This window comes from Zonotrichia albicollis, chromosome 26 (assembly GCF_047830755.1).
Source record: "Zonotrichia albicollis isolate bZonAlb1 chromosome 26, bZonAlb1.hap1, whole genome shotgun sequence".
Lineage (NCBI taxonomy): Eukaryota > Metazoa > Chordata > Aves > Passeriformes > Passerellidae > Zonotrichia > Zonotrichia albicollis.
Window position 1 is genome coordinate 4,797,501 of NC_133844.1, and position 14,286 is coordinate 4,811,786.

General features: G+C 43.7%; 1 protein-coding gene across 2 annotated transcripts in view; it reads right to left on the reverse strand.

Moving 5' to 3' along the window:
• The window catches only part of LOC102070488 (zinc metalloproteinase-disintegrin-like NaMP), a 31,400-nt gene extending 20,812 nt beyond the window's left edge, over positions 1 to 10,588 (reverse strand). The window contains exons 1-9 of one of the 2 annotated variants that reach the window (XM_074559211.1): positions 10,328 to 10,588; positions 7,760 to 7,860; positions 7,082 to 7,158; positions 5,546 to 5,624; positions 3,885 to 3,961; positions 3,172 to 3,367; positions 2,478 to 2,540; positions 1,178 to 1,249; positions 362 to 531 (exon numbers count right to left, since the gene is read on the reverse strand). In XM_074559211.1, the coding sequence (XP_074415312.1) occupies positions 362 to 531; positions 1,178 to 1,249; positions 2,478 to 2,540; positions 3,172 to 3,367; positions 3,885 to 3,961; positions 5,546 to 5,624; positions 7,082 to 7,158; positions 7,760 to 7,860; positions 10,328 to 10,376 (884 nt within the window). In that variant the 5' untranslated portion in view covers positions 10,377 to 10,588. The remainder of the gene's footprint in view (positions 1 to 361; positions 532 to 1,177; positions 1,250 to 2,477; positions 2,541 to 3,171; positions 3,368 to 3,884; positions 3,962 to 5,545; positions 5,625 to 7,081; positions 7,159 to 7,759; positions 7,861 to 10,327) is intronic. The other variant, XM_074559213.1, reaches the window with a different exon arrangement.
• Positions 10,589 to 14,286: the final 3,698 nt, after the last annotated feature.

The window sequence follows — 14,286 nt, forward strand, 5'->3', positions numbered from 1 at the left end:
AAAACGCCTTGATTGTGTTTGGTGAGCGATTTTTAAGGAATAAAATGTGCCTGGAATGTGTTCAGTGACCATTTTTTAAGGAATAAAAAGGGTCTTGAATGAGTTTGGTGAGTGATTTTTAAGGACCTTGAATGCATTGTTGACCAATTTGTAAGGAATAAAAACAGGGGAAGGGAAGGGAAGGGAAGGGAAGGGAAGGGAAGGGAAGGGAAGGGAAGGGAAGGGAAGGGAAGGGAAGGGAAGGGAAGGGAAGGGAAGGGAAGGGAAGGGAAGGGAAGGGAAGGGAAGGGAAGGGAAGGGAAGGGAAGGGAAGGGAAGGGAAGGGAAGGGAAGGGAAGGGAAGGGAAGGGAAGGGACCCACGTGATGAGCTGAGCGTTGTCGTTCCTTTTCCTCTTGAGCAGATCCGACCGGCGCCACTTGGAGAAGGCCTCCAGGGTGAAGCCAGCATTCCTGGTCAGGGGACACTTGTCCCCATCTGTCCACACCTCCAGGCCAACCAGAGCCACGTGGGTGTTGATGGCTTTATAAACCTGCAGCAGAGAATTAATAAAAATTAATAAAAATTAATAAAAATTAAAACAAAGCCTCGTCCTGGTACTTGGTCACTTTTCCACTCCAATATCCACTCCAGACCTAACAAAGTCTTTCCAAGCTCTGAATTCCAAAAAAGTCTCACCAAATAAACTGAAAATCTGATTTCCCATCACATTTCAACTTTAAAATAGGGTTAAAAGAAATTTGACTTTCCAAAGAAATGGAGAATCAATTTATGCTTTTTGCAACAGCCTTTCACTTGGCAGGTGATTAAAAAGCGTCTTAAAATATTGGTAGAAATAATTGAAGTAGGAGTATAAATAACTAAAGTAGGAGTAGAAATAATTCTTATTAAAAATCTCATATCTGAAGGCAAAGAACAGGAGAATAAATTACCATGAAGTGGAGCTTTCATTCATTCCTACATGTAACAATGGGAATTTATGATGCTTAGAAAGAATAGAATAGAAAGAATTTATAAAACACTTAGATTCAGTAGTTTCCGATAGAAAAATATTTTAAATAATTTGGATTTCAATGGCTTTCAATAGAAAAAAATCATAAATCATTTGGATTTCAATCTTTTTCAATAGAAAAAAATTACAAAACACTTGGATTTCATTGCCACTTGTTTGCTCTCACCGTGTTGATGTAGTTGACTATTCCAAATATCCTTTGTCTTATATTTTTAGCATCTTCATCATATTTCTTGTACTGAAAATGCAAATACAGCATGTCAGGAAAAGGAGAGGGAAAAGGGGATTTATCAGGAAATAAATATCCCATGGTTTGCAAACCATGCCATGTATAAAATTCATGCTTTATTTTATGTGTGATGTAGGATTTTATCAGATATTGGGTTTCAGTATCAGCCCCTTCCAAAATGTGAATTGCTGTGCAGGGTGTAGAGAAGGAGTTGGGCTCAATGATCCCTGTGGGTCCCTTCAAGCTCATGATTATCCCTTCAATTCGGGATAGTCCCTTCAATTCAGGATATTCCTTTCAATTCAGGGTATTCCCTTCAATTCAGGATATTCCTTTCAATTCAGGGTATTCCCTTTCAAATCAGGATATTCCCTTTAAATCAGGACTCTCTCTTCCAAATGAGGTTATTCCCTTCAAATCAGGATATTCCCTTTCAATTCAGGATATTCCCTTCCAAATCAGGTTATTCCCTTCAAATGAAGTTATTCCCTTCAAATCAGGATATTCCCTTCAATTCAGGATATTCCCTTCCAGCTCAGGATATTCCCTTCAAATCAGGATATTCCCTTCCAAATCAGGTTATTCCCTTCCAAATCAGGATATTCCCTTCAAATGAGGTTATTCCCTTCAAATCAGGATATTCCCTTTCAATTCAGGAAATTCCCTTCAAATCAGGATATTCCCTTTAAATCATGATATTCCCTTTAAATCAGGATATTCGCTTTAAATCAGGACGTTCTCTTCCAAATAAGGTTATTCCCTTCAAATCAGGATATTCCCTTTCAATTCAGGATATTCCCTTCAATTCAGGATATTCCTTTCAATTCAGGATATACCCTTCCAAATCAGGATATTCCCTTTAAATCATGATATTCCCTTTAAATCAGGATATTCCCTTTAAATCAGGATGCTCTCTTCCAAATGAGGTTATTCCCTTCAAATCAGGATATTCCCTTCAAATCAGGATATTCCCTTCCAGCTCAGGATATTCCCTTCAAATCAGGTTATTCCCTTCCAAATCAGGATATTCCAGCAGGACAAGCACTGCAAGGTCTTTTCCAAATTCCAGTCACCTCCAGGTGGGAATTTCAAATGGAATCCCCTTTAGAAATCCCATTTCCCAGCCAGGCTCAGAGTAACCTCGTAACTCATGTTGGAGCCCAGGAATACGAGTCGGGATACCTTGGGAAGCTCCTGTGGGGCTGATCAAACATGAAATAATAATTCCAAAACTCACCAAAGCGTTGTCTGCAACGACATAGAGCTCCAGGTACTTCTTTGATTTCAGGTAGGCTTTCATCTAAAGGAATCAGGGATCTAAAATTACTTTTAAGAGCTTTTCCTATCCCAACCTTGGCAGTTTCAAAGCTGTTTGTTAATTATTGAGGGGATTTCTTTGGCCAGGTCATTCAGAAGGGACTGGTTTGGGTTTAAATAAGAAGTAGGTTGGATATTTAAATTTTTATTCAGATATAGAAGGTAAAATAGATAATAATGGGTGTTTAGGTGTTAAAGGTGCACTGGGCACCTGTTAATAAAGGCAGGAAGGATTAACTCAGCTGGTGACTCTGAAATCTCAGATCTGGAACATTTTGTTCAGGTTTTTAAGATCTAATCCCACTTTCCTTGTTTATCTCTCCACAAAGGGTGTGGAGAGATAAAATTGGGGATCTCTGCTCCAAGAGGCCTGAAATATTCCTGGGTGTGTCAAGTGTGCACAAGGACACACTTGAGGCCTGTGCAGAGAGATCTGAAAAGTAGCAGACTTTTTTGGAAAATAAGCATAATTAGTTGCTTAAAAAAACCCATTTTTAATTGTGTTTAAACAGCTCCTTTGTGAAGGTGCCACCAGACCAAGTGGGATTTGGGCTATTTAGAGTTTTCCAATGGCCACAAATCCCCTTTTTGTGGTGGGACAGCCATGTCCTTACCTCTGGGCTGTTGCTGGACCTGAAGATGGCCTTGATGGGGTCACTGGAGTCCTGCTCCCAGGAGTTGTTGACCAGCCCACAGGTTTTGATGGGCTCCTGCTTCAGAGCCTCGTATTTATAAACCACGTGCTCATCCCTGTCCGAGGCTCCCAGGGGCTCAATGAGGAACTTCTGGCCACGGGTCTCAAAATAGCCACTAAAAAATGGGTTGGAATGTGAGGTTTTGGATCAAGGGAGCATTTAGCCCAAGCATAGAGACCCTTGGAATATTCCAGCAGCCTGAGGAAGCACGCAACACTTTAGAAACAGAAATTAATTATGGAAGATTTGGGTGCTCTCAGTCAAAGAGAAGCTGTGTTTGGAATTAATTTGATTTATTAATTTTATCAAATTAATTTATTAATTTTATCAATTTTTATTAATTTGATTTAAATTTTGGGGGGGGTTGTGCTGACAGAACTGGTTGAAGAGTGGATTTCATTCCAATGGGAAATTCAAAGATGTTTTCATCCTGATTTGAGGTGAAAAGCTGAAACATTGTAAGGATCTAAGAGTAATTATTTTTCTCCCTTCTCCCTCTGTTTTTCTTTGGGAAACAAGTTTCCCAAGCCTGAATAAAAGCTCACAAGACTTCTTTCCATGCTGATCCTCTCCTATGGGAACATTTATCCCAGAAATTGCACACTGTGCTCCTGGGACCCAGCCCCTCTCACCTGAGCCCTGTGCAGGTGCTGATGCTCGCCACAGACTCAGCATCGCCCTCCACGTGGCCTCCATAGTAACAGTGATCCTGGTGGGGAAAAATCCTCAGAGTCAGCTTGGGGTGTCCATGGGCTCCACCAGAGATTTCAGAAAAAAAATTAAACTACCTACAAATTACAATGAAGTGCACCACTTGAAGAAGTCTCCCATTAGGAGATGCTTAAAAGGAATTTTAAAAGTTCATGACCATTTCCATGTTGGCTGTGGACCCATTATTTTTATCCTTCAACACACAAATTGTGACAAAAACCAACAATTCTGGGCTCTGGTCAAAGCACAGCACAGAAAAATAAGAATATTTCCACACCCTGCTCCAAATTAAGCACACACTGCTGGGCTCTACTCAGTTAAAGTCCACACCAAATTATTTCCTAGAGCCCAAATTTCAAGGAAAGGATTTTTAATTACCCATCAATTAAATGCATTCATTTCAGTGAGATTAAAATACAGGTATTATATTAAACATGGGTAGGAGAAACTGTTTTGGGAGTTAATTGGCTTAAGGATTTATGGTTTCTGTTCCTGTGTTCAAAGAGACTTCAAAGTCACTGAGGGCTTGTGGAGAATTTTACCCCAGCGTTTTCCTGAATGGAATTCTTAGGAATCTGTATCCAAGCCTTCATTCCCCGTGCCATTTGTTTCCTTGTGTGGATTTTGGTTTAACTTTAACATTTATTTGTCTTCCACCACAAAATGCCAACTTTGTTACAGGGAAAAAGACATCTTCAAAGGGAAAATTACTGGGGAAAAGAGGAGGATTTTTCTCCATCCTTTGGGGATACAAGAGGAAAAACTCCTGCTCACAATCCAATATCCCCAGGGTAGGAATTCCCTGTTCAGCCCAGGTAGGGCTCTTCGAGTTTGTCTTTATCCAGGTTTTTCACTGCATTCATTCAGGGAGTGGAAATAATTGGAACACTCAGAAAAAAATAACCCAAAATAATCAACCCAGAGTTATTTATGCACATTTATTTCATTCAGAACCCTCCTAATTGCACCTAACAGAGAAAATTTGGCTTTGAATTCCAGATTGTGTTGTTAAAACCCATCTCATGAGCTTGAAGGAGAACTTCAGGTGGGAGCTTTGGGGAAGATCAATGTGCAGAGAATTAAAAAATCCCTTCAGCAGCCAGCCCCGTTAGTGTGCAGGTGCAGAAGGGATTTGTCAGGGCTCAGAGGAGGCAGCTGGGCTCTCAGAGCGTGGCTGGAAACGTGAGCCAGGAGGAAATGGGGCCTTATCGGGCTGGGATCTGCCTGGGATCGGGGCGGAAATGGAGTCACGGGGCTGGGCAGGTGGAGCAGAGTGTGCTCGGCAGAGTCGGGAGCTTGAAAGCTTTGGGATGGCCCTGGCTCCCATCAAAGGCTGGAATTCAGCCCAGCCATGGTTCAGCAGCCACGGAGGCGGTGCCTTCTTGGAAGCCAAACTGTGGAGCTGATTCCCAACAGGCACCAGTGACCAACCCCAACTTCCCTGTCCTTCACCCTAAATGGCTTCAAACCTGGATTTCAAACCTTTCCCTTCTGTCTCATGTCTCCCATTATTTCACAGATCCATGAATCTCATGTGGCCCTCAAGACTGGAAGCAAAAGGGAGAAACCCTTCCTGTATTACCTTGATGTGAGGAGTTGTCGTTATTTGTTGGCCGTCAGCAGAATAAAGAGTTTCAGAATAATCCCCAGCCAGGAGATCCCTGCAAGAGCCGAGCAGTCATTATTCCAAGGAAATAAATTGTTGCCATGTAGAAATGAGGTGATGACACAGCACAGCGAGTATGTGGGGAATTCAAACAATTACTCAGGTTATTCTTAGTATCGGAGAAACTCGGGAAGCAAAAGCTGCAAGGGAGGGGAATTCTGCTTGCTCATAATCCTTACTCAAACAAAAAGACTTTCCTAAAAGAAGAAAGCAATTAAAGTGTGCTGATTGCATTGGGATGAACTCATCTCCTGGCAGATCTGGATACAAATGTATAATTACATATTGATTTTTTTTTTTTTTTTTGGCCCTTTTTACATCTTCCTAAAAGCAGCACATCTGCAGTGACTCCTGTTTGGGCAACTCTCTTCCACTGCCACAATTCCATTTCTCTTCAAAGAGCAGAATTTAGTACAACACATTTCCCTCCCCCCGCTCCAAATATTTGGATTAGATTAAAACAGGGGCAAGCAGTTAATTATAGACTATCTTTAACATGAACTGATTATGGCACTACTGTATTTGCACAGCCTCTGGAAAAGCACCCATTAACCCAGACTTGTTGGAGTGTGTGTTAATGTTCTGCTGGAGCCAGACTTTCGATTTCCAGGAAGATTTGGTCAATGCCAGGTTATATTTGGTAACTCCAGGTTCAAGAGATGCAGTGCTAAGGTAAATATCTGTATCAGTTTATCTATTTATCTGTCTGTCTATCATCTATCTATCTATCTATCTATCTATCTATCTATCTGTAATTTATCTATCTTAATATCTGTCTATAATATAGGGATATATAAATATAGAGCCACAGAATGATTAAGGTTGGAAAACACCTCCAAGATCATTGAGTCTCTCCTAAAATCATGGAATGGTTTGAGTGGGAAGGCACCTGAAAGCTCTTCCACTTCTATGGGCAGGGAACCTTCCACTGTCCCAAATGGCTCCAGCCTGGCCTTGGACACTTCCAGGGATGCAGGGCAGCCCCAGCTCCTCTGGGAACTCCATCCCAGCCCCTCCTCACCCTCACAGGGAGGAATTTCTTCCTAATCTCCAGATTAAACCCTCTCTCACTCACTTAAAAACCATCCCTCTTGTCCTGTCACTCCAGGCCACAATTCAATAACCCACAGACTCTTCATGGTCACAGAAAACTTGTGAAATAATATAAATATATCAAATATGCATAGGATTTAACAATTCAGGAAGGAAATGGGGGAGCAGAGGTAGCAGGAGGTGAAGTCCCTCCGTCATGGCAATGTCTCATCCCAAGCACTTCTTCCACATTCCCAAACAGTGACAGGATTCCTTCTCTCCCCTTTTCTTTCCTTGCCATTGAAATGCTGCATTTCCCAACCCCCTTCCATTTCACAGGGCCCTGATTGCTGGTTTTTGGCAGGAACACCCTGCAGTGGCTCCCAGTGAGGAATAAGGGCAGAGCTGAGCTGAACCTACCGATTTTTTTGGAGCTGCAGCACCACTTCCTCTCCATTGGCTTTGATCCCATACTTCACTATGTCATCATATTTGCTCTGTAAACAGATTTATGTGTCAGAAAATGCTCTGCTGCAGCTCCTGGCCTCACCAGTGGTGTTACTGGAATGCCAGCCATGTTCTTTTCCTCCTCCTCTCACCAAAAACAAGGATTCTGCCAGGAGCAGGATAAGCAGGAGGTCGCTCTGTTTGAGGGGTTTTAATTAGAGGAGCAAATTTGACTTTGCAAATTCATTTCTGCCTCCATAAGCACAAATCCTGCGTGCTTGGGAGAGGGCTGAGGGGATGGCTGGGTTCAGACCCTTCCACAACACCTTCTGGAATTGCACAGACCATGGCTGCTTTTAATATTGCTTTCATTTAACCCAAATTAAAGTGTCCACAGGTTATTAAAACTCTGAGTAGTATCAATCTCCACATCTTTGCAGAGACAAAAGTTCAGAGATGGCCTTAGGGATTCTCTTCTCTGAGGACACCTCAGCTCCTCCTCACTGAACACCACCCTGCTTCTCCACTTCTTTCTTTTGGAAGAGCAAATGTTTGTCCAAATCCTCTTACCCTTGAATCCCAAGGGTGTTTTAGTTCCAGAAATCCTTCCCCATGTCCCAGAATCACCCAAGGAATGATCTCCTTTCCTACCTCTGAGCCGGTTCCTGCAGCTCTCCTGTGCACCGCGTGCAGTTTCTGTGGGTAAACGATTTCATATTGCTCAGCTCCAGAGAACTTCTCTCTGCTGCTCCCTGGGGATTGATGAAAACACAATTTTAATTTATTAGACACCCAATTTCATGGCTGGCCAGGTGATTCTTTGGGTTCTTGCAGCACCTCGTGCTCCCCTGCTTTGCCCCCATCTCCTGATCCAACACCATTTTGGTGCATTTTGGAGGAGTTGCCCTCCCTGTCAACTTCCAGGTGTCCAAACATTTCTTGCAATTCTCTTTGTGTTTCTTCCCCCAGCTCTGAGCAGTTCAAGTCCCAGCAGGCCAGCCCAGCCATGCCAGGGCAGCCTTTCCCTCTGCATTTCCCAGTGACATGAATGGATGGATTTGGGTTTGTGGAATGAGCAATCTCCAAATCTCAGCACGTGACAGACAGGCCCAGACTGCCTCTGCACCAGCAAATAAACGTACACAATGCCAGGTTTGCAACAAGAATCCTGCTTTGGAAGGCTCTGGCACGGAAATAACTGTGGCAGAACTCTAAGAGAGGGTGGTAATAAATAATTACAACTTTTGCCTCTTGAATTGGGTTGAAGGAGGGACAGCAGAAGGTTGGGGGAGACATTTGGACATGGCCACACAAAATAATGGGAGACAGGGAGGAAATCAGGAAAATCTTGACAGTGCAAGGAATCCAGGAGGTTCCTTAACACCATTTTGAGTGGTCTCATAAAGTGTGGAGGGGTTGTAAAGAGCTGGGTGAGGAAATGCAAGGCTGATATAAGAATTTCTTTTTGTTTTCTGCTCTGAAGCTCAGCAAATGCAGAGCAAAGTCAATTTGGGGCCTGCCCTGGGTACACCCTGCAGTCCATCCTGGCAGCTGGGGCCAGGTTTAGGGAAACCAGGGTCAGGAAAAGGATGGTTTGTTTGCACCAAGGCAACAGCAGCTTTTGGATACCCCTGAACTCTTTAATCTCCTACAAATGGAAATTTCATCTGAATTGGTGAATCCTTGAGGGCCCGTATTTGAAAAATAAACCAACAACAACAAAAATGCCCCTCAGCTGCCCAGAAAGGCAATGAAATCCCACAAAAACAAAGGAGCAGAGCACCTCCCACGGTAATTCCTGCCCCAGGGCCAGGTTTTTCCAGGAGAGAGGCCTCCAATTACTGTAATTTTCTCTCTGGAACAGAAGAGCACATCCTCGTGCAAATTGTGGCAGTAAAACAAACTGATCCATTCTTTTATCACTGATTTATTTGATTCAACCCTTTCCAAAAGTAATTGCAGAGCAAACCTGGTTGTATCTTGATAAAGCTGTTGATTTAATGGTGCACAGGGATCCTGTGGCAGCTGAGCTGTTGCACCAAGCACGTGCTGGGAGCAGCTACCAGGTGTAACTTTACTCCTGCCACTCACAACGGTGGTTTATGGTTTTTTTTAAGCAACTAATTATGTTTATTTTCCAAAAAAATTCTGCTGTTTTTCAGATTTCTCTGCACAGGCCTCAGGTGTGTCCTTGTGCAGCAATCCCAGGAATATTTCAGGCCTCTTGGAACACAGATCCTCAATTTTATCTCTCCACACCCTTTGTGCAATTCCAGCCCAGAGAGTTCAAGTTAAGGCAAGGTTTAAGGGGAGGTTCAGGACTAAACTCATCCCTTCCCTGCAGTCTGATCCAGACAGAATTTCGAGGAAAACTGGTTGGTTTTGTTTGGAATGAATCCTTTCTTCGAGGGAGTTTCTTAATCAGTGCATTGTCTTTGCTGCCTTCAGGCTTTGTCTCAAGCTTGAAGGAGGAAGGAAATTCCTTGGGCCTCCTACAACAACTTGTAATAAGGAACAAATAATTGTGTGCTTTTCCAAGGGCTTCAACCAGCACAAAAAATCATTAGGGAGGATTTTATTGACAATGAAATTGCTGTTTTGTCAAGGTAAGAAAGGTAACACCTTAATCGTGTGCACATTTTCAGTTATTCTGCGCAAAAAAACAAATTATAGATTTGTGCCTGAATGCTAATTCTATGTTTAATTATGGCTATAAATCCTGTACATGTTTGTGCAGGCCAAGCCCTGAAAAATTCAATTCCCTGTTGACAGAAATTAAAAGAAATTGTTGGGGGAAAAAAGTGGGATCTACTCAGGTGGAGTCACTTGAATTTAACCTGAAGTATCATGCAGATAAATAAAGGGTGATCAATACTTTAAATCAGGTAATTGTAATTGAATTCATACAGAAATCCATTATTTTATGGCCAAAATGCTGATAAATTGGTGTGATTGGGTAAATTGGCCTCTCACTTTCAGGGTAAGTATTGCTTTAGTGGCTCACACACAACCAGTTGCGTATCTAGGCAATTTATGGCCACCTTTCAAACAAGTAAATGCTGCCCTAAGTAAAGAATGACAGAGAATTGCTTTGAGCAGAAAATCCCAAATATCCCTAACTCCATTTCCCAAAGGCTGTTGCTCCCTATTATCTCCCAGTTAATAATTAAAATTTCATACAGCAAAACTGGTGACGGACTAAAACAAAAAGTGCAGTACCTTGTTGGAGGAGCTGCAGCAGAAGAGCAGAAATGAGGAGGATTTTCATGCTCTGGGGTTCCTGGGGTGGGGATGTGGCGATCCCAGCGTGGCCCTGTCCGGAGCTCTCTGGGCTGGGAGTGAGAGGCAGGGACGGGCTCAGCTTTATTCCTGCTCCTGCAGGAGGAAGTGTTTGCTCAAGGTGTTGCACAACACCCAAGGCACAGAGTGTTACAGCAAGGGGAGTTCCTGCTGCTGGGTCCCTGCCCCAAACATCGGGACAGGGATCGGCTGCTGCTGTGGATCGGCTTCCCTAAAAACGGGGAAAAGGAAATGATTAACAGCAATCAATCAATACATCAATAAATAGGGAGATAGGAGCTGTCATTGAGTTATAGAATGGTTGGGCTGGTCCTAATTCCATCTATTCATGGTCTGGCTGGTAAAAGCTGAAATAAAACCAGTGGAATGTCAAGGAATGGGAGAATTCCCGGGATGTTTGGGGTAAAATAGGTCAGCAGGGCTGGGGGCAAAGCTGTGCTTTAATTCTGGGTACTTACCCCAGAATCTGCTCAGTGAATCACTGAGAGAATAAACACTGAGCAGAGCCTCTGCTGCCCTGTCACCTCTGTTAGTAATGTTTGCTTCAGGCTCAGGTGAGTCAGTGGAGGAGGCAGAGCAGTGAATGATCCAGGTGAGCTCTGTCCAATAATAATCCAAAAATCTCTGTCAGAAAAGGACCCCACTGACTCAGTCAGCTGTAATAAAGGAGTGACAAAATTGCTCAGGCTACAAGTGTCAATGCAGAACTGCTTTAGAGAAGTTGAACTTTTCCTGGGTTAAAATAGGGGTTATAGAGTACAGAGAACTGGAGTGGATCATCTGGATATAAATTTATATTCATACGTGGCAGTGCCAGCAATAAACATGACAAGGTAATTTATATATTCATAATTTATGTTAGTTTATAAATGAGTAAATATATCTGCATAAATCTGCAGGGGAATTAAATCCACAGGAGAATTCTTATCACATAAGAGTAAATAACTATTTCTCTGTTGAAAAGTTCTGATTTTTTGAACATTTTTAAGCCAAACTTTCCCCTCAGATTTTTGCCGGATCTCCAGACGTTCTGAGACAGATTGGGAGCTGCAAACAGATGGGTTTGGGCTTTTATTAAGTGTAGGATGGTGCTAATTGATAACAATTTTTGGCAGCTGCTTGTTTGCGACACTTCAGTCAAATATTTCAACTCATGTTGGCACCCCAGGTTAGGAAAGAGGCCTCCAGGGAAAGAATTTATGCAAGATTTGGACATCTCCCTGCCAGGTGCTCATCTGAGCTGCTTAAAATCAGACAGAAGTTGTGTCATTAAATTTAAGTCGGTGCCTTTTAAATTCTGTGGAGATGAAAGGAGGACAATTCGGTGTTTTAAATGTTCTATGAATAAAAATAAGCTGGGCATTCTTGGACTGCATCCCTGCCTCGCAAAAAAATAAATAATTAAGAGAAATAACTGTGAACAACTGGTTTTAAAAACAAGTGGCTGCTGGCCAAGCATTGATCTCAGCTCATTCTCTCAGCATGACGCACGTGAAAATGATGTGTGACCCCTCCATCTCCTGAGTTAATGCTCTTAATAAACTCTGCTTTCCAGCAGGATGGAAGAGAGAGTTCCATCCCAACAAAGGGCTGGCAGGAAGAAGGGAATGTGAGGGGATGAAGGTCTTGGGGAGACTTGAAAGGGAATGGGATGTAATTTCCTTTAGTGACTGGAGAAGCTTTTGATGTTTCTGCCCTCGCTTCAGCAATTCTGGAATAATCTGATCCTGGCTTCTTCCCCTGGAGGTGCTCACAGAGGTGTCCTTGAGGTCTCGGATGGCTTGGGAATTTTTGAATCCACTAAACAGCTGGGCAAAGTCCAAGTGAACAGTTTTCATGTTCCTAGGGGGTAAAACAGGATGGCAAGTTTGTCTCAACATTTAGTAGCTGAATATTGGTGGATTTAACACAAATGCTCCCAGTGCAATTAAAGAAGAAGCAGCAAAAAGAGAATTTCACCCCTACACTGAGGATCTGCACTGGGTTGGAAGTAAAAGGAGAGTTGTGTGGGCAGCACTTGGCAGAGCTCAGGACAAATCCAGGCCTGAATCACTGCTCTGCTTCTGCCTTGTCCCAAAGATTGTGGTGAAGGAGATTTGGCAAGGCACTGAGGCACCAGACAGGGATTTTCAGGAGGAACCAGAGTCTCCTCCAGCCACATTCAGCCCCCCTGAGACAGAGCTGAGCAGCTGAGGGCCAGGACTGTGCCTGGGTCTGTTCCTGCTCCTGGTCCTGCTGCCCCCATCCACCCCAGCACCACACCCTGTTCCTCTGGGAGCAGGGCAGGGATGTGGGATTGCACAGGCAGCCAGGGCTCTATTGCATCACTACTCAGTCACCTGCCTTCCTCCTGCCTCCATTCCCCTCTCCCAAGCCCTCCTGCAGGTTATTTTTCTCCAGGAATACAAATAAAAGCACACGGCTTCGCCTCTGTGTTCCAGCCCTTCGCTGCCCCACGGCTTCCTCCATCTATTCCCAGCTGCATCCCAGTGTCCCCACAGCCTGCCTCTGCCTGGAGCCCCATCCCTTCCTCTCCACTTCCACAGTGATCCAAAACCCATTGGAGTCAACAGAACACTTTCTGTGGCCTTCCAGGACCTTGGATCCAATCTTGGATAAGCTCCGTTCCTCTTTAAAAGCTTTTCTTTGCATAAAGCTTTCCCTTGTTCTTGCCTCTGTCGTCTCACACATTCCCAAAGTGAATAATCCTCCTCTTCCTCAATGACCAGCCCTCAGTGTTTTGCTTTCTGGTGTTTTGTTGAAGGAAATGATCCAATGGCTGCTTTTGACCTGAATGTTTGGAAAAGTTCTCTCCCTTGCAGCTGTTCATTACCAGCTCCTCAGCTTAAATGCAATGTTTGTACTACCAGACTTTAATATAAAGTAAATATAATCTTTTCTCACCGAAATGATGATTGAAACTACCTCAGTAAGCAGCAGCTGAGTTGTTTTTGCTGCGTATTTAATCAGGTCACAGTCTGTCATCTGAGCCTGACTAATGAAACCTCATCACAAATATTTTACATCTTGGCAGCACTTTTTGCTATAAGATCACAGACATATTTGGTGTTACAAGTGTGTGACTTCCTTCCTTCCTTCCCTTTTCTTTGAAATGAAAGGCCAAAAATCAGTTACTTCATCTTCCCCCTTCGTTAGCTGCGTTTTGCTTAATTACCCTGCCCCAGGGTGACGGAGGCTGTGCAGCTCCAAGCACTGCAGGCTGCGGGGAGTTAACTGAAGGCACGGGACCTTGTCATGGATTTCTCAAGAGTCACAAACTTCTTGTAAGTCCTTAACTGGATTAAAGTGATTTTTGAAGGTTGAATTCTCCTCAGAACACACCTGCAGCCCATTTCTGGCCGTGGCTCCTGTTGTGTAATTGTGTGCACACGTCCGAGCTGTTTAATGTTCTCCACAGCACAAGTCACAAAGCAGATCATGGTGAATTAAGGAGCCTTTTTGTTTTTTTGCAGTGGTTGCTTCTGGTATTGTTTATCCTGGTCCTACGTGAGGGCTGGCTCCCTTTTCCCAAGGGACGGGGAATTCTGCCTGCTCCTACGTGGGGTTGAGCACAATTCTCTGCTGGCTGGAGTCCACCAGGGCTCTGCTGGCCAGGCACGAGGGCTTTGTCCTGAGAGTTCAGAGGGGTGTGGGCAGACCCAGAATCATGGAAAGGCCTGGACTGGAAGACACTTTAATGATCATCCTGCCCCAAACCCCCTTCCATGGGCAGGGAACCTTCCACTGACCCAGATTGCTCCAGCCTGGCCTTGGACACTTCAGAGATCCAGGGGCAGCCACAGCTGCTCTGGGAATTCCATCCCAGCCCCTCCCCACCCTCACAGGGAGGAATTCCTTCCCAATATCCCATCTAAACC